Below are 25,444 nucleotides of genomic sequence, written 5' to 3'. Positions count from 1 at the left end.
TGCATAAAACATCTTGGTTCCCCGTTAGTCTTCGCGAGTGTCCACTAGCCTACATCAAACCGTCGTCTTTAGAAGACTTTGATAAAACCTAGTGCACACTTTTGCCTCGGGAAGAAGCCTATGTTATGATTTCGAGAGTAAGACTTCACTCCTTAAATGGGTGAATGAGTTAACGCCTTCTCATATATGGTGCAGCTATATAACGACTGAATGTTTTTGACCGAGTCCAGACACACAGCAATGCTTGAGCTGAGCTCAGTCGGGCCATTGTGACCGTCCGACAAGCAAATATCCAACATAGACGTTCGTACTCTAGGGATTTCCTTGCATCAACAACACAAGTCCGACAGAGGGTCCACAATTTTTATTTCGACAAACGCCTGTAGTGTATAAGGCTCAGACAAAGTCTTAACTGAACTCAGCTGTCAGTTCTCTTTCGTCCAGATATGGAGAGATGTCTCACCCTCTATTTTTCACATCAGAAAATGTAAGGAACGACACGAAACATGATAAACTCAGAGAGAATAATGAAGACTATGTAGTTATGGTGGGTTGCTTGCATTATGATTAATAACATAAACTGTAAAGAACGTTTAAAGGGGGCTAGGCTCCGCGGTTTGGTGCCCAGTCCAAGTATGGGTCTGAACACTGTAACCATGTGTCAAACTGGGACATTGATTCTGTGTAAATAGAGTAACCGCTAAACTGATATACATTGTGACATTTAAGTTTACGAGCAACCAATATAGGTTTTCAAGACTTGAATCAAACATGCTGGCACTGTCAACTGACCCGAGCCTTGTCTAGGGCTGAAACGATATCCCGGGACACCGATCCATCGCGATTCACTCCATACGATACGGTGTGCGATTTGTGAGGTGGTGTATCTCGATTTTTCACGATACGTTTTTTTCAAAGTCGTATATACGTACGTCTTTGTTTTTGTACATAAACTTTTATCACAGATACGTTTTAAATGTGTTTAAACTCTTTCAACACCGTAGGAACCGAGTCCCCAGGCACCGGCCAAGCCTTAGTCACGTCAAAATTGTATATAGCCTGCAACCTCGACAACGGGTGCACATCGAACATGTCAAAGAGCAAAACAAAGACGTTTCAAGCAAATCTTTAAATATATTATACAAAGTGATAAATAATATATCTAAAAGTGGTCAAACTTACAGCTAAGTTATTATTTCCATCTTTTCGTGCGATCGCGTGTAATGTTAGTCAAATGACATCTTGGCTTTCGGCGCCTCGAATTCTCGGCTCGGACACGATGTTCAATGCCAAAATATATGCATGAAAAATCTTTGTCACAGCTTGTAACCTAGTATGATACATCCACGAAGCTCCATATTTTTAATATAGATCGCGATTTCCTGCTTAAAACGTTCAGAATAACACGATTTAACCAAAATATTTCGTAAAAATCTGAAATTCATCTTACACAAGGATTTGTAATTTGATTGCCTGCCTCAGGTCACGAGCTCAAATTTGACCAATCATGAACCTTGTAGCAGACTTCGGCAAGAAAGCGTCATTAGGAACCATTTTTTATACAATGAAATCTTATGTTATTCCTGCGAAAAGACTCCAGGCAATGTTACGAGCGTGTAGATGAAACAACAAGCTTTCTAATGTCAGTCTTCCACGAACGTGTTATTCATACGAAGCTTTCGAAAACGGAGGTATTTCTTCATTTTACTTAGCTGACAGCCGCTGTTATCTGGAAATGGGTGAAATCAGATACTATTCATAATTCTTCTTAAAATAATTTTCCAATTACGTAAATGAAAATAAAAAAGAAATAATTAGATCTAGATCTTTTGAAATCTTATATTTGCCCCAAATCGTCAAATTTTCGCTTCCTAGGTCCTTAATCTGGATGTTATGAATGTGTTAGCTTACATTTTGTATATTTACAACGAACTTAATTAAGTTGTCAAGTTGTAAATAATGTTATAAACATAACTTTCATATTTAGAAACACCAGGATTAGACCTTTCAAATGGTGTATAACATGGCTGTTGCTACAATTGTTTTTAATTGTTTTTTTGCCTTTATACATGAAAATGGCAAATCATTAGTTACTGGACACTGGTACATTTAGTATTTACTCCTAGAATCTACCATCTGGTCACAACTCACAAATATTTAGGACTGTTACTTTTGTGTTTGCTAGCCATTACATGGAAATGGCAGATGATTCATTAAGTTAAAATACTCATTACAGTATATATTTTATGACTCATGAACATTAATTCACTTTCATTCAATTTTTCATTTTAATAAACTAAGTTTAATTCATTTATCTCTTTTCTTCTCTTGTCACTATGTGTATCGTAGCGTATCGAGATACGTATCGAATCGTAACGTAAGTATCGAGATACGTATCGTATCGTGACCTAGGTGTATCGTTGCAGCCCTAGCCTTGTCCCCATTTAGAGTTTTGTGTTGAGAGACGAGTAATAAAACGCATACATAAAGATGACATTTAGCCAGGAATTTGTTTGTGGATGATACAGGTACCCTGAAGCTTGGCGAAGTACAGAAAGTATAAGCAGCGCTCGTCGTACGTGCAGGTCAGAGCACAGTCCTCCACAGCGTCAACACTTTTAGAATAGAATACCTGCCCACTGACCCCACGCCTCTCAAAGACACATTCTGGGAAGCCATCTGAAAACATACAATATATAAAGTCGCTTTTTGCTTCTATGTTGGAAAATTCGTCATGATGTGCCAATAATATTAATTTATTGCAGTACGTTTTGACATACACAAGCTTCGTGGAATACTGGATTTTCAGCTCCGTTTTGTGATCACGTGACTAAGGGCACGACAAAGGACAAAATGGCTCGCGTCGAGTTCCTTGTTTCCATGGTTCCGTATATCAAGACGGCATCTGGATAAGTATTCAAAATAAACATCTCCCAATTACCAGATGGTTACTGAGAATGTTACAGAGAATGGGAGTCAAGTGGTGTGCAGACAGCTTGGAAGTCTCTTGCTGGATAGAGTGTCCTGAGTCACATGGTTGGCAAGTTAGAATCGTGGGAGATGTCGTACACCTGAACATGGAATATAACGGATTATCTGCCCCGAGTGAATAAAAGTTGTAAGTTCCGGAAATCTGAAGTCTAATTCATGACATCTGGATTTCAAATAGGGATATGTAATGTAATAATAGCTAAGAAACAGTATCCAAAGAAGTGGTTTTCCGTGACGTCCATGGAATATATGCATGACGTCTGAAGTTAAATATTAAAATGAATTCCCCGCCAAAACACGTGTCTATGATATTCCCAAGTGCATCAGATTTCATTTCTAAAAAAACAATATTGTTCATCGGACATCCAGAATAAACCATTCAGCTATTCCTGGCATCCCCAGACGCGTCTGGTGTCTTGCCAAAACATTCCTTCAGTTGGTTCCTCAACGGTACAACATTGCGTTCGAACACTGCGTCTGTTTGGCGAATCCCAGTCAAATTACTCGCAATGTGAACAAGATATGTTCGACCATCTGGATGGATATCTGCCCACACCATAACGCTCCCACCTCCAAATCCAGCCACCTGCTGCTGTAACATTCATGACGTCAACGGCAGTCTTTGCATCTACCATCAGCTCCTCTTAACACATCTTCCCGAAGAAAGGGAGTTAACTGAATAGAAAAGTCCAGTTCCCACCCTTGCCGAACTAGGCTAAGTTTTCGTGGCTCGATCGTAGCGCCACCAGTGGCTATAACGAGTTATGTACATTCTATTCCCCTTCTATTGACAATCATATTCAACCTCTCAAATCCCGTTTGCTTAAAATGAAATGGCGGCGCCCAGTCCAGACTATCTGATCGATAATCAAGATCTATATTGTAATAAAATAGGTCTAACCTCGCGAAATGCATCAAATTACTTACGCACGTTGATTAAAAACATGAAAAGATTTTGAAATTATCTGTCGACGCCCAGGTGGGTTTTCTTCAAACATCCAGCTTTGATATAACAGGTACTGTTCAAAGCAGCTTAAGCCAAACTCACTCACTCACTCACTCCCTCACTCCTGTAGAGAAATGCTTAACCAACTGTTCAGCCTGCTTTCGTTTTTCAACATTAAAACATATCTCAAGTTACTTTATCAGAAATTGTGGTTAAACAATATAATCAGAATGCATTTATAATTGTATCGTCAACCATACCTCGGTTTGATTCACAGAATCCCAGTTCGGTGGAATTCCGTTTTGTGTACCTCACCATGGATGGCCAAACTTTGGGCAAGTCCAGTGTTTCTGTGTGGAAACAAAGATGTCCGTGATAACCCCAAGCTCATTAGAAATCACATCTTTCACTCTGATAGATACCTTACTGCATGGGAATCTGACAACCCTGCCGTTAGAAATGACGTCAGATTACTTTCTAATCACGGTATATGCTTCTCAATTTCCGGTACGAGTGAGGGAAGCATACGGAAAAATTTCTGATATTACATTGGCAAGAATATAACTACTCTGTCCTTTCTGAGCGCCATGGCATCTATTCCCAGAGGTGAATACAACCAAAGGAATATCTATTTTTAGTTGTTCTTTTTGGTAAATTCGCAATTTATGAAGTTAGACGATATAGAAATGAAAACAAATGGTTCAAGCGTTGAAATCTGACAAGATAAAAGAATCTATGCATCTTTCATTTTGATTGGGGCGATTCAATTTCGTCCGTCGATGTCACAAATTCTGAACACTAGCCCATCGCGGACACGCGACCTACCTTCACCGACACACACGAAAGTGCGGTAGACGATGCATTCGGCCATTTGGTAGATGAAAGTTCCATGGCTGGGGTTCATCGTAACACATTTCATTCCTTGTGATAGATCTGGTTGCCCACCCTGCCACGATAGAACTCCAGGGGAGGGTAGAATCTCCCCGTCTCCCCACCGGAACTTGCTCATACTAGCGTTATAGTGAAGCCCGGTCCAGAGGTTGACGTTCCTGCAAAGATTATATTTCTTCAAGACAAGCGTTATAGCGAAGGACGTACTGATAGCCAAAAATCTGCAGTGTATTGTGATGCATCCAAGTGACTAGCGTTATAGCGAGCCCCGCTCCAGTAACCCGAGATTCTGCCATACATTGTGATGCTTCCTACAGACTAGCGTAATAGTGAAGCCACTCCAACCCTGGTACTGCCATGAAGTATGATGCATCGAGAGCATTTCAAATGTAGCGTTGTCACTCTGTGTGGATACTCAAAGTCACACTGATCCTCTTCATATTTTATCATATCGCAACAATGCCAAAACGTGACATTTTTAAAACTTTGACACATTTTGAATACTATACTCCAACACAAAAGACGCATCAGAAAATTACAATGTCAATTATTGCATGTGCCAGTTATAGTCTGGAAGTTAATTTATGGTACCGACGTTTACTACAATATCTGAAAAACTGTTGGACCTACTCCAGTCAAAGTTGGTATGAGATTATTAAACAGTCATACATAACTGGATATTACATTTAAAGACAATCGGTGCATGAATAAAAAATCTGTCTATTTAGCTATCACTATATCTCATCAACAACCAGACCTGTTCGTCACGGGTGGAACGAGCATTCATTGTAACAGCCATCTGCATAATGCTACCCCTGCGTCACAGGGCCATATGACACAATTGAACCAATCAACTCAACTCGAAAGGTTGCACGGGAATCACGCACGCACGAATACGGTGTTAGCATTAGATTTCATGATGTCTCAGCGCAAGCATCTTTAAAATATTTGAATAATTTAAGGCTGAAAGTGAAAGAAGTTCGCCCTTCTTTGACATTTCAAAGTACATGAAAAGAACAATTCATGCGTTACAGCTTCCCAAACAAACCGTAGTTAAGATTTTGAACTCTTATAAAACACATGCTCCCCTGCACATCCCTTAGGGGGCATCTCAAAACAGGATAGGAAATTAAAGTTAGATTCCTTTGATAATGTTATAGTGGAAACCATTTGATACTTTCATTTAAAATAGTGCAAACTATTTCAATACTTTTATTTTACATTTCATTTTTCTAAATACTTAACTGGTTCAATATGTTTCCAAGTGCACCGAAATTCTATGCCCTTTGTCTGTTTAATATATTCAGCAAACATTCGGCGTATCCCCTCTTATCATAAGCCCCTCCAGGCAAGACCCTTAATCTCCAGCGCTATCTATAAATTTTGATTAACACCTCCTAACGTCGCCGGATCTTACGTCTAAACATACACGTGGCACAATGACCTGGTCACACGTTATGTAATACCTCGCTCTACAAAACCCGACTGACATGGTCAGTCTGGGAGACAGCCATAAGGTAAGTGACAGAACGGTTCTCCCAACTCCGGAACATTGGCCACTCGGTCTCGGTTTGCGTTCTGTCACGTTCTTATCAACATGTACCCTTTCGACTCATTTCAACCTGCATCAATAAACATGGCTGCTGTCGTCTAAACTTCATCCCTGAGTTTTGTCTTCCGTCATCAAACTGAGCTACCATCCGAGGGCTGAAACTTACGCCCTTGGACAGATGATGGAGAATTATCCGGGTAGCGTGAGTTTGCTGTGACTCACGCACGATCCCGCAGCAAAGCAAATGGTAGTTCAGAGGTGATGGGAGACAAAAGCTTTTAAGCAGCCTCAAGCCAGCCGCCACCTTGACGGGAAAACGAAGAAGACGACAGACAGCAGCCCAGCCAACCCAATCGTCAGCACCAAACAGCAACCCAGCCTACCCGAACGTCAGCAACACCGAAATCCAGACAATATTCATGTAATCATGTGAGTACGCCAACGTTCAGCCATGCTACCAACACTCAAGATCAAGTCGACCAACGTCAAGATTCTTTAGCAAGTACCTACCGATATATGTGTGTGTGACAATATATTTGAACTATCGTTCCAACTCTCAACGTGTACTGGGCTTATACGTATTCTCACGGACATTCTTGTTCATATAAGGTACGTTATGTAATCAAGTCATTATTGTTTTGTTGTCTTAAAATTGTGTCATGTTTTTCTATAACGAGTATGTATTACAATCTATGTATTGTTATCAGAGGTACATCCTTACCAGATTAAGTTTTTGAAATCGGCTATGCTCTTACTCTATTCATGTCCTACTCTGCGCTTATACGCATTTAGTGCAGATCCACGATATCTGCAGGTTCCGAGTCGTCCCACACAAATCAGACTCCGGGTTTCAAGGATTTTTCTTTTAATTTGTGGCCCTTTAACCATTACTATAGACAATAGCTTTCAAAAAGTTATCCAATACTCTACAATTTCCTGCTTATATCTTCATTTATTCCTTTTTGAGTATGTAAGCACTGAAATTATTTATGCTCTTTGTGAAAACTGATAAAATCGATGTAGTAGCAGCGATTGTAGAAGTATAATAAGCTTGCGAGCCTCGTTGCTTACCAAACTTATTCAGTGGAGACTGCGTATACAGTCTATATGCTACTTCTTCGTTTTGCCAACGTGATTTTGTGCTTAATTATGATACCGGCGAAAATTATGTATATTCGTGCGATCAACCGTTAATGGTCTCTGGCACACAAAATACGATTCGTTCAAATATCTTCAAGACAATTTCACATGATTGAACCTTGCCGAGTCTAGGTTCACAATATTAGACTCCCAATTTCAAAGATCAAAGAGGGCCGAAACTTACGCCCTTGGACACATAAGAAAGTTGTCAGGGACGTGATTCGGCGGTTAACACGAGAAAATGAATTTATTTCAACACGAAAACTCAAACAAATTCTCCTTACAGAGCATGACTTAGATATTTCCTGCGTCACAGGGCCATATGACACACCATTGAACCAATCAACTCGAAAGGTTGCATGGGAATCACGCACGCACGAATACGGTGTTAGCGTTGGGCGTCTCAAGCAGTTATTTAATAATATTTATCCAATTTTTTTTGCATTCTTTTTCAGGTCAGTGCTACTGACTTGAATGTATCATTCCTTGCCACATTATTATATTTCATGCATCATGTTATTAGGTGTAATATATCATACGTAATTATTCATTTAGACAAATCATTGCTTTATGGTTGTGAAGAAAATATTTTTATATTTTCGTAGATGATTCGAGACTTTCAGGGCTGTTTCGGGTGTAAGAGAATCAAATTCTGAGCCAAGAATTGCACAAAATGGACAAGATCCGATTAGGACATGTACTACAAAGTTCAAACCTGAAATTCGTAGACGATTCCTAGAAATTCTTTGATAAACTAATTTTTTCTCACGAATCCCACGAACTACAAGAATGTTTGGGAATCAAATAAGATACATTTAAGATTCTTAAGAAATTATTTAGAATATGTAGGAATATGTAAGAATTCATATCCGTGGTACTTGTAATTCGGGCTATTACATGTCGTCGTGAAACAGGGGTATATGTATTGCACTATTCTTGGTCCCACGAAATGCCCTCGTCGTCAGATTCGAAGTCTGTGCTGTCACCTAAATGAACAACAACAGGCTGGACAGTATCTGGTCGGATAGTTTTGTTTCCAAAACTCTTCCTCAACTTTGATAACATGTTGGACACAGTTTGCCCAACATACATCTGTAATTTCTCCAAACCCTTTCAAGACAATCTGCTTGACGTCGGCAAGCTTGAAGGTCTTATTTTGCCATGCTACCATATTTTTCAAATCACCCCAGATTAGTTCGATGGGATTCAAGTCACAATGGTAAGGAGGAAGTCTAAGCACTTCGTGACCGTGTTCTCTCAACATGTTGTCAATCAAATAAGAGGGCGGGGGTTTCTTCTGAAGAACAAATTGGCAGTAGTCAGGGTTTTTTTTGGCTTTGTGGCCCGAGCAATGCGGTTGTTGTCCAGCCACTGACATATCTCACCTTTGGTGGAATTTGAGGTTGGACAACGGTTAATAGGATCTCGACAACTGTGATAGGGAGCATTGTCCATAACCACCAAGGATTTATAAGGCAGTGCTAAGAGAAGCTGACTATTCATCTCGGTATGGTAATCTCTGCCATCTGTAGATCTGGATCTGAACACTAGATCAGACCCCAGAAACCTCTGTGGGAGCCTGCATGGTGGACAATCAGGCGCTCCACTTTACCAGGGGGATCTTGCGCTGTGGCTCTCTGGTATCTGGGTGAGACCATTGGTAAGCCGCTGTGTGGCAGGCGTTAATCCAGGTTTCGTCCAAATAGACAGGCTCATAGCCTTCTTCGCGTTTCTTTTTAATAGTGAGCAAATAATTGATACGCAAATGAATTATATCTGGTCGTTCACACATTGCGAGTTTTGACCCTTTCGTCTTTTTGTACTGATATCCAAATTTGGAAAGGAGTTTACAAATGGTCTATTTGGAAATATCTAAGTCATGCTCTGTAAGGAGAATTTGTTATAGTTTTCGTGTTGAAATAAATTCATTTTCTCTTGTTAACCGCTGAATCACGTCCTTGACAACTTTCATATCAAAGGAATCTAACTTTAATTTCCTATCCTGTTTTGAGATGCCCCCTAAGGGATGTGCAGGGGAGCATGTGTTTTATGAGAGTTCAAAATCTTAACTACGGTTTGATTGGGAAGCTGTAACGCATGAATTGTTCTTTTCATGTACTTTGAAATGTCAAAGAAGGGCGAACGTCTTTCACTTTCAGCCTTAAATTATTCAAATATTTTAAAGATGCTTCCGCTGAGACATCATGAAATCTAATGCTAACACCGTATTCGTGCGTGCGTGATTCCCGTGCAACCTTTCGAGTTGAGTTGATTGGTTCAATTGTGTCATATGGCCCTGTGACGCAGGGGTAGTATTATGCAGATGGCTGTTACAATGAATGCTCGTTCCACCCGTGACGAACAGGTCTGGTTGTTGATGAAATATAGTGATAGCTAAATAGACAGATTTTTTATTCATGCACCGATTGTCTTTAAATGTAATATCCAGTTATGTATGACTGTTTAATAATCTCATACCAACTTTGACTGGAGTAGGTCCAACAGTTTTTCAGATATTGTAGTAAACGTCGGTGCCTTAAATTAACTTCCAGACTATATACGTCATTATCTCAAGCACGGCAGTCGTCGGAATGTAAGATCTGGTGACAATAACGTACACCTGTTCCCTAGACATGAACAAGATCTGTTCTTGGCTCACGTGGTGACACTTCCTCCGCCGAACTGTTGACAACCTGTACGCAACATCAAATGAGAAGTACATTTATCATATGTGTCCATAACTCTTGAATTAATGTCATAGCTACCACGTATGCGTTGCTTGTTTTAGAGCATATTTTTAGTTATTACCAAAGGGCATTGATGCAATATTTGAGCATTTCTTCATGTCGTCCTATCTAAATGTGTAAAACAGGGTAAATATTCACATCGCATTGTCAGTCTTACATTTCTCACTGTATGTTTTTTTTTAAATTTTAACAAAGCGTGACCTGTAATTAAGGAGTTAACTTTTTGGATCTTAGAGGGTGGAAACGAGACATTGGAATATAGGCTAGTGGCCACTGTTACCCCAGGAAGATGGTATTGTCGATTTGAGTGAGGAAGTGAGTTTGATTTAACGCCTCTTTTAACAGTACTTTAGTCATGTCACCACACGTGTGCGTGTATGTCTGTGGCCGTATGTCTGCGTGTGTGCGTGTGTGCGTGCGTGTGTGTTTAGGGGGTCGGGGTGAAAGTCAGAACGGGAGAAAACCCGAATTGTTGCAGGTTTTATGCGAAACCCGTAAGCATAAGTCACATTCGAAAGATTCTTTCACGTCTAAGTTACGTAATTATACACAGCGTCAGTGAGATATAACGCAACTTATAATGAATTGACGTGGTATAAGCCTTTGGTAAAACATATAATAGAATCTAACCAACGACATTTGATTAAACGGTCATATGTTGTACTTCCACAAAGTGGCAGTGTAATGTTAATCTGTCCTTTTTAGGTTTCCAAGATTATAGTTCAATCTCGTTTCAATCACATCTTTTACTAAGATAGATACCCCAGTGCATGATGATCAAAGTATACCAACATAGTCGCGGTAGTACCTGCCGTTACCGTAAACACTCATCCGTTTTGTCCTTTAATAGGTTTTTCTATATTTCACTACTGGGGGCTACGGTTCGTTCCGTCAGAAAAGTATACCAGTGTGCACAGCATAATTTACAACGCACTTGTCCATCTTCTACTGGCTCCAAATCATGAAAAAACTACACACCTTAATCAGTTACCTTCAGACAGTTATACTTTATTTTATTAATGTGAACTTTGAATAAAGATTCCAGATTAGAAACAATATCCAGTAGTGTTTTCCTTGGGGCTGTCATCTTCTTTTCCAAAACCCTGCCCGTGGGTTTCACCAAACAAGTAAACGTTAAAGACCTGCTTCCCTTTGGGCATTCCTCTTACCTAAATTACCAATGCTGCTTTGAAGTATGTCATGGTCTGTCAAACTAATGTGGATGGAAAGGCGGACGTTTGACGTTTACCAATTTGATGGAACCCACAAACACGGATACCCAATGTTGACAGCAGTTCAAGATGTTTGAGCACCATGGCATCTACGCCCAAAAGGGTGTACCATCGAGGGTATGTTTGTGTCCTGTTGTGTTTTTGTTTGTTTGTTTTTTGCCAAGATCAAGATTTCAGAAAAGAGGTGGAGAAGAAATTAAATCGAATCGTTTTAGAAAGCTGACATCCGATTGGATAAAGACCCAATGCATCCTCCATTTAGATTGGTGGTCTAGGGTCGCTCAAGGTACACCTGATACGACATTATATGGAGGTTGCTCAGATCTTCAGGAAGAAAGGAGACAAATCTTATTTGATGAGATTTGATTGAAGCCACCACCAGCGATCAGGGTGGAACTCAGCACACTGAAATGTGCCGGTGTCCCGGTATAAACTCTCCCCCCGGAGATTTTATACCGGTACAGATTCTCCCCCGGAAAATCTGTTCTGAAATAAAATCTCCCCCGGGCGGATATGTTTCGCGCCCCCCTCAGTATAAAGTCTCCCCCCTGATTATTCGTTTTGTTGCAATGTCTTTAAGTACTATATTCTTTAAATAGTTATCTTTAATGTAAGGAGGGTTACTTTGAAAAATAGATTATGAAATATGGTCATAATGAATTGATATTTCAGCATATTTTATTTGGTAACTGTACCTTCCATCCTAAAATAATTATAAGACATAATCATACCAAACAAATTTGAATGAAATGACTTAATGTAACAAATACATGTACGGTTACTGTTGTAACTGAATTAAGAAATCTTATTAATCCTCGCAAACATTCGGTTTTAACACTAACTACGTAAAAACTGTCAATATATCCACGCGCGCCTCCAGCTCAGGCTGTCCGTTATACTCTGATTTTAGATCTAAAATATATTCCTTAATACAGGCTACGATATGAAAATGGTATCAGTGTAATATCAGTGGCTAGAATATCATGGTGCAAGCAGGTGTCTGTTAAACATACAACATCATAACTATCTAATTCAGCACTGATAAAATCTACTTTGTCTTTCAGACTGCGTACGTTTAGATATATAATCTTTAAATCTGGACTAGGCAAAGGTCCTGGATTCGGATGGATATCACCGCAGCAGAAGAGAAAAAGTAAAACTAAGAATGATAATCGGAAATTATATAAGCAAAGTAACCCAAAATATAGAGAAATGTGTATCATCTTCCCGAAATGAATAGCATGTAGAATAGATTAAAAAACACCCACTATCAGCCTGTATTGAACAACATCAACCGGCATCGACAAAGCAAAGTGATCATGTAATTGTTACAATCGGGCTGCCGGTGAATCTGAGAAGGGATTTATACGTTTTATACAACTTAAAAAAATATGATTATGAAAAACGAAAGGAAAAGTGACCCCCACCCCCCCTCCCACACCCGAAAAGAAAAAAAACCCGAAAAATCAATAACAATTAAAAAAAAAAAATTAAAAAAACAACCACACACACACAAGTAACTAAATGTATATTTAGATAAATATATAACCCAGAAAAAATAAAGGAGAGAAATTTTTTTTTTAAAAATACATAAACAAATAAACATTAAAACCTAGAGGAATATGAAAATGTGTAATGCTAAAGCACGAAGACACGATAAAATTGTACCAACATTACAATGTTCCCCGTTATGCATGCTTTACCTGGGTTACATACGGGTGATCTAAGTTAGAAATATATGACTGATATAAATTCTTTAAACACGGTAATATCGAATATGCTTGGATTATCTTTTTTTTCAAATGTGCTCCATTCAAGAAAAGTTGTATAGAATTATATATTTACTCTCCCCCGTGTATTTTGCTCTTTTATGTAAATCTTTTTCACCTTACACATTTTAATTACAGATTCCTTTGTTTTGATTTTAATGCAAACAAACCAGGCTTTTGAAATGCTATACAAAAACTATGCTTAAAAGTTTACAGAGTTTGTTGTTTCTAATACAGTTTTTGTTGTCTGTATACATTATTTAATATACCAGTTTGAGTCTACATGTGAACACAATCGATGGTTGAAATGTAAGTCTAAGAACAAAACATGAACTAATTCTCAAGAACTCTGATGTATAAAGTTACCTTCATCTTTGTTTGACTGATGTATTTTCAATCTTTATTCAGCACTGAAGAGGCCACAGGCCTATAGTACGAAGCATTAAGTTTATGAATAATCAGCATTGATTTTGACTCCATAAACTGTCATAAAGTATTCATAAAGTATCAGGGGTCAATTAAACTTGCAAAATGATTGACATACCCCTTTATAGAGCGAGGATTGGGCTGTTTGCCCACCCGATTGACTGATATTACAACATTCACATGGTTTAGAACGGTCCAATGAATGGTAAAGCATGCAAATAACACTAATACGCGATATTTCATAAGACAATATCATATCTCCGTTAAAACATAAAACCAATATTTATGAGTCTACATACTTACTTACTTTGGAGATTTAACGTGCGCTTTCCGACTGATGCGTATTTCGCACACGGGCCCGGCCAGGCCATTTAATGTGTTTCCGAAAGGGGCGAAAGTGGTCTGTGCAACCCAAGAGGGGGGTTTTAGGGGTTGCTTATATAGAATTTGGGAATTTTGAGATTTGGAATAGATGCCGATGGGATTGGGGAGGAGAACTAAGGGAGCTGGGTATGGTGGATGTTTGTTTGTTTATGTGATTTTGATTTGGTAGGTTATTGTGTTTTTAGATGCGTTTTATTAGTTCCGTTTTTATTAAGAATACGCCTAAGCCCTTTAAGTTTTCTAGTTTATTTTGTGGGTTTAGTATTGCTTCTAGAGTTAGAGCCTTGTTTAGATTGAGGGTGGTTTGTAATGCGGTTCGATGTGTTAGGTAGTGTGTGCAGTGGATGAGTGCGTGTTCTGGGGTTTCTGGTTGTTTGCAGTGTGGGCAGTTACCTGTAGTGTGTTTTTTAAATTTTTTAGGTGGTTATTTAGGTTGGTGTGTCCTGTTTGGAGTTTAGTGATTACTCTGTCGATTTTTTTGGATGGATGGAGAATTTTTGGTTTGGTTAGTGGTTTGCTGAGCACCATTTTTATTTGGCTATTTGAATTTAGATATAGGTAATGCCATTTTTTGTGATTTTTTGCTTGTTTACACTTTTAATTTCTGATTTTGAGATGGGTAAGTTTAAGCTTATTTCTGGGATATTGAGGGATAGTTTAGCTGCTTTATCGGCGTCTTCATTACCGTATATTTCTACGTGGGCGGGTATCCACAAGAAGGTTATTTGTTTGCCTGCCTTAGTTAGGTCGTTGGAGCTTTTAAGTATTTGATTTATTAATTTAGGTCGGTTTTTGGTATTTTTGTTTTAGAGGGCTTGCAGTCCACTTAGGGAGTCGGTAAGTATTAGGATTTTTTCGTGTTTTTTGGATTCTTGATTATGGAGGGCTGAGGCCATGCCAATTAGTTCTGCCGTGAATATTGATTGGTTGTTTGGGAGTCGGAAGGATTGTGTGGTTTTAGTTGGTTGTGTGGTGTGGACTCCGAAACCTGTGTGTTTGGAGGTCGGATCTGAGGATCCGTCCGTGTAAATGTGACACCAATTTGGCCAATTTTCGTGTATGTATGCTAGTGTGGTAGTTTTAGCTGTGTTTGGGTCGGTTTGTTTATTTATTTGGCTAGCTAGTGTTGTGTCTATTTTGGGTATTTTAAGTTTAGGGGTGAAGATATTTGATTGTTTGCAGTTTTGTTTAAGATTTTTAATTTGGTGTTCATTTAGGTAGTTTGTTATTCTTTGGGATATCGGGGTAAGTAAGGGGTGTTTACGAGCTAGAGCTTGGTTTTTGGGGCTGATGTTTTGGTTTATTAAGTTTTGGATGAGAAGGTTTGATTGGGACGCGGCCCAGAAATTTAAGTTTAGCTGTTCCCTGCGTAGACTTAGTGGCATTTCTCCTGTTAAGGCCTGAAGTGAGGTGTAGGAGGTGCCATGTTGGGTGCGTGTAATTAGTTTGATAGCCTGATATTGTATTGAGTCCAGTTTTTTTTATAGAGAGTTGTTTAGGGTGTTGTATATGGCGCAGCCGTAGTCTAGTTTTGATCTAATTAGTGATATGTAGAGAGAGAGGAGGGTATCTTTGGATGCTCCCCAGTTAGAGCCAGTTAGGCATCTTAGGGTGTTTAGGTCTTTACTGCATGTAGTTGTTAGGTTTTGGATGTGAGCATCCCAGGTGAGATGTTCATCGAAAATAAGTCCTTAGAATTTGGTTTGTTTTTGAAATTTGATTGTTTGATTGTTTAGCTGGAGGATTGGGGAGGCGGGTTTCATGTTTTTATGTTTGAATACTATTCCTGTTGTTTTTTCTGAGTTAAGGGAGAAGCCCCATTTGTCAGCCCATTGTTGTATTTTATTAAGATATTTTTGGAGTAAATTTTGGACCATGTTCATGCTTTTAGTGCGGATCCCGATGGCTCCATCATCCGCGAATTTCGATGTGTTTAGTTTAGTGGATAGACCATCGAATAGATCGTTTATCATTATATTGAAGAGGGTGGGGCTGAGGATACTGCCCTGGGGAGTACCATTTTCCAGGGGACATTGGTCCGATAGTGTTTGGTCTATACCCACGGTTATTTTACGATTGTGTAGGAAGTCCTGGATGTAGTTTATTATCTGACCTTTGAGTCCTATTTTTTAAAGTTTTTGTATTAGCCCGTCGTGCCATACCATGTCGAAAGCTTAAGAGAAGTCTAAGAAGATGCCTGTGGTATATTGTTTATTAAGTTGTCCTCTCTTAATATCTTGCTCTAGTCGGGCGCGGTTATCTAGGGTTGAGCGGCCAGGAGTGAAACCGCTTTGATCTGGGTCACACTGCCTCCCAATGCACATACACTAAAACTAAATGTAAAAAAATGCGCACAAACAGACTGCCCAGGCACATGCACACCCTGGTGCATCCACTGCAAATCGATCCAACACACTTCACTTTCAAACCAATGCCCACACAGACACACACTCACCCAGCAGGCCAACAAACACATAAACATAGACACGGCCAAAATCCAAACACGAAAATTTGCTACACCCGCATCCAAACCACTCCTCCCTACACCACACCCAAACACCATCCCACAAACAAACACCACACCCATAACCGACAGCTCTGTCTGAGGCCCCTACCGAGAAACCGCACCCACCTCACACACACAAGCAGCCACTCAACCAACCACGAACCCTCCCACACCTCAACATAGCCAAAACATCAACCCCCGCATGCAAAACAAACCACAAAACAACCGCCACAACACGACCCTCATCCAAGCACCCTACAGCCCACATGGCAACAACACTCCCCCACAAGCAAGCACAACAACAAAACACAACACTAAGAAATCCACAGCTACACCAATCCCGCAAACACCTACACAACCCTCCACATCACATGCCTCCCCTATGGAATCTCAAACAGCTAAACCTAATCTAACCGATGACGAAGATTTCCTCCACTACTGAGGAAACAATAGACACTACTCCAACTAAAACAAACCAAACTTCCCTCTCAGCCCCAAAAAGGTAGAAAAAACTAAACCGCAAAACTCCCGAACCAGCTAACACCCAAAACCTAAATAACCTCACCTTACTCCTAGTATACATGCATAGTCAAAACTCACCAAAAGCTAGCATGAAATCCTTCCACAAAGTAGCTTTCAATCTAAAATTAACCCATCCTCCCTTCTTCCTCTTTAACCTCCATCTAAAAGAAGTCACCGAATAAAATAAAAACTAAAAGCTAAATCACCAATCACCCGAACCCAATAATGGAAGGACTAAATATTTTTCAGTGGAACGCCAACGGACTCACCTCCCACGGCCATGAACTAAAAACTAAATTTAAACTAAATAAAGGCCCTCACATTGCTTGTATCCAGGAAACCAAATTCGCAAAAAAATCCAAATTCACACTACCTAACTACAACTCAGATAGAACTGACAGAGCTAAACCAAAAACAAGAAGAGCCGCAGGAGGACTAATCATATTTATCAGGGAAGATATAAATTACGAAGAAATAAAAATAGACACGCCAAACCTAGAAGCCAACGGCATTAAAATCACATTATATAACCGAAAAATAAACATCATAAATATATACCCCTGGGCGGAACAAAAAGTCCAACCTGAGGATCTAAACAAACTACTCCAAATAAGCGATAAATCTACTATATTCCTAGGAGACTTTAACGCTCACCATCCTACATGGAGCATAGATGATAAAATAGATAATCATGGCAAATTAATTTCCGAATGGATAGAAACAAACGACCTAGTACTCTTAAATAACAAACAACCCACGAGGTACGATAAGATAAACCAAAAAATGTCGGCTATCGACCTAACCATATGCACCGCAGATCTAGCTCAAAGTACTCAATGGGAAGTGCACGACGTCCCGCTAGGTAGTGACCACTTCCCCATAAACATAACCATAGGAAATACAAACGTACCAATCCAAATAGAAAACCAAGAACCAAAATTCCATTACAATAAAGCTAACTGGGACCAATTCCAAGATATCTGCAACGAAGCTAACTTAAACGAAATAGAAAATAATGATCCAGAAACCTATTGTAGAAACCTAACAGACTATATAATAAACGCAGCCAAAACCTCCATCCCCTTCAAAACATCTAAGACAGGCTAGGCAAACCCACGGTACCATGGTGGAATGAGGAAATACAGACTAGACGAAAACGTAAATCAGCCTTCAATAAAGCAAAACGCGACTACAAACATCTAAACATAGCCCACGAACTAAACCACCAGGTTAAAAAAACTAGTCCAACTAGGCAAAAGTAGAGACTGGAAAAAATTCTGCGAAGGTATAAATAACCGTACAGATGCCAGAACGGTCTGGCGCAAAATCCACGCCATCAGAGGCTTAAAAGGACATAAAAAAAACCCCTAACATTAACAACTCAACCAACCCCGCCCCAAAAGCAAATAATCTCGCCAACCACTTTTCAGCCGTTAGCAGTAACACCAACTTCAGCCAAAAATTCCAAGATAAACTTAAAACAAAAAACAAACCCACAAAAGAAACAAACAATAACAATCTAGAAATAAACCAACCCTTCACAATGGAGGAGCTCCTCTACGTAATCCAAAACAGGAAAAAGGGCACAGCCCCAGGATTTGACCTAACTTCTTACCAAATAATTAAAAATCGCCCGCTAAAACTACTCCAGGCACTACTCAAACTATACAATCTCATCTACCTAAACGGACAGGTTCCTACTCCCAGGAAACAGGCCCTAGTCATACCAATCCCTAAACCTAATAAACCAGCTAATCAAGCTAACTCATATAGACCAATATCCCTAACTTCAAACTTATGCAAAGTAATGGAATCAATGGCTAAAAATAGATTACAACATTACCTAACCCAAAATAACATCAACTATTGAACTGCATGGCAAGTATTTATAAAACGACCGGGGGAGGAAATATTCTTGGGGGAGATTTTATTTCGTAGGGTGGGGGAGAGTTTATTTCGAGAGGGGCGGAACTGTACCGGTATAAATTCGCCGGGGGGAGATTTTATTCTGGGGGCGAATATATTTCGTGACACCGGCATAGACGACTTGGCCCTCCTTATAAAAGAATACCATTTACTCACCTCTCTCCCATGTAAGCAGAGACCAGCCTTTGGGTTTCATTGGTTTTGACGTTCACCAGCTGAAGACCGTTTTGCTTGCAAACAGCTTTTGCACGGTTGTGATGTACGTGGGTTTGGAAGTAGAAATATTCTCCTGAAACTAAGAAGAAATAGAGAATGTGACATATTGATTCCTTGAGTTTGTTTGTATTTCAACCCCGCATACAGTGATACCCCAGCGGTATGTAAATAATCGAGACTGGACCAGACAATCCTGTGATCGACATCATGAGCATCGATCCAACGCGAATGAGATACGATGACATGCATCAACTAAATCAGCGAGCCTGACCACCCGATCCCGTTTGTCGCCTCTTATGCTAAAAATAGTCGCCTTTTACGGCAAGCATGGGTTGCTGAAAACCTATTCTACCCCGATCTTCACAGGCCAGATTCCTTGTGTAAAGAAGATAACAGTGATAACTGCACAACAGGCCAGCAGGGCAAAGCGTGGCCAAGCTGTTACAATACGCATTTCGGATGTTTTACAAATCAAAGATCTTTTGACCTTTGACCCACATGGAACACGAATGTCACAACAACTTCATGAATCAAATGCCACTGGGAACGAGTTCTCTTTGTGTGTGTCTGAGTTAAGAAGTGCCAGAAAGTACTTTTTCTTCAGGGTTTTCAATCATAACCTAATTACTCACTGAAACACGCCTGCTGTGCATGCCTAGAACAAAAATGTTGTCCGGCTCCTTCCTTCAGAGACAAATACCGTAATACCGTGTATGTCAGTGCTGACCCGTTCCACAAACCGATCAAGTCTATGTTAAGGTACGGGAGATACGATCGTCTTGACGCTAAAGCCGCTTTGTGGAACCGGGCCATGGAATATCAAATGGTTGATTCCATGTACAAACATCGACCTTGATATTCAATCAACCAACTGAGGAATTATGATCAACTATAGATAATGCCATCTGGTATGTTATATATGTAGATCATAATGTTAGGAATGTTTAATGAACATTTGATGGTTGATGACGTTTGTCAGAGACCATACATAATAAGAAATGTAAATGGACTCTGATGCACATATAAATTATTTGGCCTTGTTATGTCTTATGACGAAACGCAAGATCTAATCAAAGGATACATCTCTAGTACACGAACACTTCTATCTAAACGTACTAATTAACCAATATTCCAGGCGTTTTACACGAATTACGTAGGACTAGTGGTGAGTTATCTCTCCATATTTTTTTATGTTTGTACAATGCTATACCAATTCAAATGCATTTTGTACAATGTACATCTTTATAAATACACGTCAGGTATTCTTGACATTAAGTCTCGTGCATATGGCAACCACTTAGTATTACCGAGATGGCATTGCATGGTATAATACTATGGAAGCCTCAAAGTGCATCATACAAAACATAGTTTGGTCCACTGTTCTGTTACCGTATAAGGAAATAGTGCCACATGCAAAGATATGGTCATCCCTTCGTGGGAGAAAAGAAAAGCAACCATATATATAGGAGATAGAAAGTAAGAATGTTGTTAATATGGTGATGACGCAGAAGGCAATAAGTAATGTACATTAAGAATACATTTGGAATGATAACTTCAGTGTTTCTGTTTCTAGATAGTTTACGATCTACTGTGTTATTAGATCATGTGTTGTTAGATGTTGATGAAAATTAAGAACGATTTTGTAAAAGTTATTTTGGAATCTGCTTATTGTATGAAATAAATGTGTATCAAATGACCATAATACACCCAATTGATGTATATCAAATGGTGACTAGATCTGCGAAACGTGCGTGCAGGGGAGTACTTCGACAGTTCAGACGACAAAGAAATTAACATCCCAGAAAACAATATTGAACTGTTAGGAACAACTATAACTATGAACATGTCGGAGGTATAAATTTAAGTTCGCCAACATAAATGTAAAAGATTATGCATATATCTGGGTAACCCTACAACCTTTTGGAAAGAGATTCGAAATATTAATTACGATACAATGAAAATCATGTGACACAGCGCAAAAATCATGCGACACAGCACAAGTTAACCTCAGCTCAGTCGCAGCTCTTTCCTATCAATTTTCAATTTATTTTTATTCTTATACAATGGCAGAGTGAAACATGTTGGCAAGATACATTCACAACTTTTTATGTAGAAGATGAAAGTCGTACGAATGAGAAATACTCCTGTTTTCAGGAAGATAAAAGTATATTTGCATGTGATACGTCCAGGCTTCCACAAACCTGGACATTTGCTTTAACATATTTTACCCGTGAATATCCGGGGTAGAAAAGGTCTTCAGCAACCCATGCTTGCTGTAAAAGTCGACTATGCTTGTCGTAAAAGGCGACTAACGGGATCGGGTGGTCAGGCTCGCTGACTTGGTTGATGCATGTCATCGATCCCAAATGCGTGGATCGATGCGCATGATATTAATCACTGGATTGTCTGGTCCAGACTCGATTATTTACAGACCGCCGTCATATAGCTGGAATATTGCTGAGTGCGGCGTAAAACAACAAATCAACCAACCAACCAACTTTAACATATTTCTTTAACATAAGTCCCGATGCATACATCCATATACACGTTTAACAATATTTGGTTTGGTTCAAAGAACAACCCCAGCCTACCTGTAAGTGACAGCAAAATGAAGACCAGTGCCTTCAGCAACATCATGGCTGCCGTCTCACGCAAACACCACCAGTCGACAAGGACAGATCCGATGTTTTCATGACAAGATAACGTCTGTATGACAACTTTAGAAAGTAAATACTTTGTAAAAATGTAACTCTTTTGTGTCTGTCTCGGTTCTGTCAATCTCGCGTTCGCAATTATCGATGTATTGTACACATACGTTACGTCTTGTCGAGTCGAAAGTGCATTTAAATACATGAAGACATCGTAAATTGCCTTAATGCTGAGGTGAAAGAAGTAATAGTTCCAGTCAGATAAACATATAAACTATTAAACTGGCATATATTGTGTGAGATGTTTGCATCTCCAAGAGACTACTGTCAACGTCGGTTATTATGTTTGGAGCTCATACCTGTTCGGCCTGCCATGCCCTGGTCTCATTGCAACCCCACCCGTTTGACGGTACATGTCGCACAGTCGGGAAATTATACGTTTTGACTTGACAAACATTCGGGCAACAAGGGATAATAAAAACTGTGTGTACGTGCAGAAAGAGCTGTTCATACATAAAGTGAAATTTCATTGAGATGACAGTGCCGTAGCCAGCCGGCTTTTTCATCCACCCGAAGGGAACCAGACAAGTAACGTTGCACACTCTAACATCTGAGTTTACCTATTGTTAAACTACTGCATGCTTTGATCACCCTGGCTACTCTCTCATGACAGAACTGCTCAGATCAGGAAAGGATAAAGTTGCCATCTCAAATCCGGCGATTTAAATTGATATTATCTTTATTTTGTGTTGTATTAAATAATACATTGTGTTTAAAGTGTTTTATGAAGTAAACTAAATAAATGTCATATTATAAATGTAGATTCTGACGTATTATTTAAATCTCAATGAAGTAAGCTAAACAGCCATAAATTATCACTAAAAATCACATCTAGTGAATGAATGAATGAAATATGTGTGTAAGTGTTGTTAATTTCTAGAATATTTTGTAAGCTTTTATAAATAGTGTGTGTAATGTATGGATCGATATATGATACTCACGAAGGGGGGCATGGGTGGCCTAGTCGTATAAGGCGCCGCGATTCGCTGTGCAGAGTGGCGTCCCTTGGAACGCCAGAAACTTATGATTGTAGGTTCGAATCCTGGTTCGCCCCAATTATGTTTCTAGGTTTTACAGCACTATACCCGTGCTCGTGGGTTTCACCGGAGTGGTAAACGTCTGAGACCTGCATCATTTTGGGCTTTCCTCCCACATTAAGCTGACATGCCGTGATATAACTGGAATACTGTTTAAAGCGGCGTGAACACCACTGATTTCCAGTGGCCCATTGATATAATTTTCACGGCTATTTTGCCTTTTACGCCCAATGGAATCTGTTTCGTGGGATAATCGACACTGGTTATTCTCCTACGTTATAAATGTATATGGTTTCTCTGTATGGCAACAGGGCGGTCGGGTAGCCAAGTGGTTAAAGCGTTGGCTCGTCACGCCGAAGACCCGGGTTCGATTCCCGACATGGGTACAATGTGTGAAGCCCATTTCTGGTGTCCCCCGCCGTGATATTGCTGGAATGTTGCTAAAAGCGGCGTAAAACCATACTCAATCAATTGTATGGCTACCACATTTAATTGCAAGCCTAAAGTTATTACACCGAAAACACGGTTATTGTTTTCCCAGACAGTTAAATCAGTTTCCGCACTAAGTGAGGATTTTAGCTGAGAATAACAATTGGAATTAAACCATGGTTGCTTTGTCATTTACCATGGTCTAACTGGATTGTTAGATAAACACCACTTGGTAATGACGGAACTTCTTCTTTCTTCTATCTTTTGTTTTGAACGTTTGTCGTCAGCGTGATCTGAACCAAAGAAGTCCGCACTGAAGGCTAACGAATGTAGTCTTCTGTCACGGCGACATGGGAGATAGGAGTGAAATTAACAACTAAATATTTACTTACATCAGTACCAATTGCTTATCCCTTTATGAATGGCGAAATGTGTTTTATGCAATTTTTATACAGTATTTTACTCTATGCATTCAGTATTTGTACAGAACTTGTAGCTTTTCGTTCAACGAAACGAACGGATGGAAAAGAAATTACTATTATCTTGATCAGGGCTATATTTGCTCATTACAGGCCCATCAACATGGGCAAGTAATATTCAGTTGATTGATAAATGTGCTTGAGTTGGTCCAAATTGATTGGTATACTTGCCCCGGGACATGCATTTCACAACCCAAATCGGCAAAGTGCGAGGTGCACGTGCAAAAGGCTCTTGAATACATTTCACGTGCTTCACGCAGCGCCGACTCACACAGTGTTCTCACAGTTGAGCATAGAGTTCCTCAATATCTTTCAAAATACCTTTAACAAAAACAATGTTTTTTGAGCATTTTAGGTGCCATAAATATTGGACATGGTTTAAGTATGTTAGACCACTCGGACCCCAAGGTCTAGTCGTTGAAATGGTTAGTTTCACCAGCCTTTTCAACGATAAGACACTGGGTCCTCGTGGTTTTACCTTTTCTCAGATGAGACGCGAGAATTCCGCCGATATTGAAGGAAACATGTCATAAAATCTGTTTGAATATGTTGGATGGTTGGATCTCATGATAAATGAAGGAAGAAAATTGCCCACTGAAAAATCGAAGTGGTTGTGCCCATTATGTCATTCTACTATAGAAAATGAAATTCATGTTACTTGTGTATGTCCTTATTATTGTGGTCAAAGACACATGTTAATAACAGAATGCTATCTGTCAAATTAACTTGTACCTGTAACAAATGTTATATTTTGGACAAGACTTTCTTAGTAAACTACAGATTCGCGAAATTGTTTGGGTTGAGTCCCGTCCGGGAATGGAACCCACACTGCACCTAATCGCCAGCACTATGGCAGGGTGGGTTCGAATCCCGGAGGTACTCAAAAAAGTATGAGAATATGTTCTTTACTAAGAAAGTGTTATCCCAAACTTAACATTTGTTACGTTTGACCACTTTCAAAATGGCATTGTGTGTTCATATACTGTACCTGCTTCTATGTCTCTTCTCTTCAAAAGATGCTGCTGTCATATTAAAACTGGGTATGTATGTTTAAAATGCTTTTTCTCTTGGAAGCCAATTGTTAAACATTAAGTTGCATCCGTAAGTGCAAAACCACGTATAAGTAACTTTTATGTATATGGGCCGGATGCTTGAAATGCAATATATATCTTGACTTTGACATATTCCAGTCTTATCACGGCAGAATCTAAGTATATATATTTCATTTTATATTTCACAAATCCTGTTTTGAATGTTCACGTTCTTGTCTTGTACCATCAAGAACTGATGTCTACGTTCAGAGATACAGTTGTCCCAGGTTATCAACTACGGAACTCCATACAAGCTTTCTGAAGTGAATCATGTCTTGAATCAAGTGAAAATTTTGCATGGTGGAGCTGATGGGCTCTACTATTACTGCTGCAACCGTGGACTGAACTTTCTCAGAGGTCTCCTTGATAAATTGAAGCAACATCACAGTGTTTGGTGGAAACGTCATCTAAATGATGCAAAGAAAGAAGAAGAATAGTGAATAGGTGCACTG

General features: G+C 39.5%; 1 protein-coding gene across 1 annotated transcript; it reads right to left on the bottom strand.

Moving 5' to 3' along the window:
* Positions 1-2,000: 2,000 nt before the first annotated feature.
* LOC124147509 (C-type lectin domain family 18 member B-like) lies at positions 2,001-21,915 on the bottom strand. Its single transcript, XM_046518115.2, has 5 exons — positions 21,840-21,915; positions 19,189-19,327; positions 4,763-4,986; positions 4,198-4,287; positions 2,001-2,679 (listed from the first exon to the last, which is right to left on the bottom strand). Exons 1-5 carry the CDS (start codon positions 21,883-21,885, stop codon positions 2,498-2,500), a joined length of 681 nt encoding a protein of 226 aa, XP_046374071.2. The 5' UTR covers positions 21,886-21,915; the 3' UTR covers positions 2,001-2,497.
* Positions 21,916-25,444: the final 3,529 nt, after the last annotated feature.

The sequence above is a fragment of the Haliotis rufescens genome, unplaced genomic scaffold (assembly GCF_023055435.1).
Source record: "Haliotis rufescens isolate VD_foot unplaced genomic scaffold, xgHalRufe1.0.p SCAF_7, whole genome shotgun sequence".
Classification (NCBI taxonomy): domain Eukaryota; kingdom Metazoa; phylum Mollusca; class Gastropoda; order Lepetellida; family Haliotidae; genus Haliotis; species Haliotis rufescens.
Note: the sequence above shows the minus strand (reverse complement) of the source record. Positions and strands in the feature narration are given on the sequence as shown.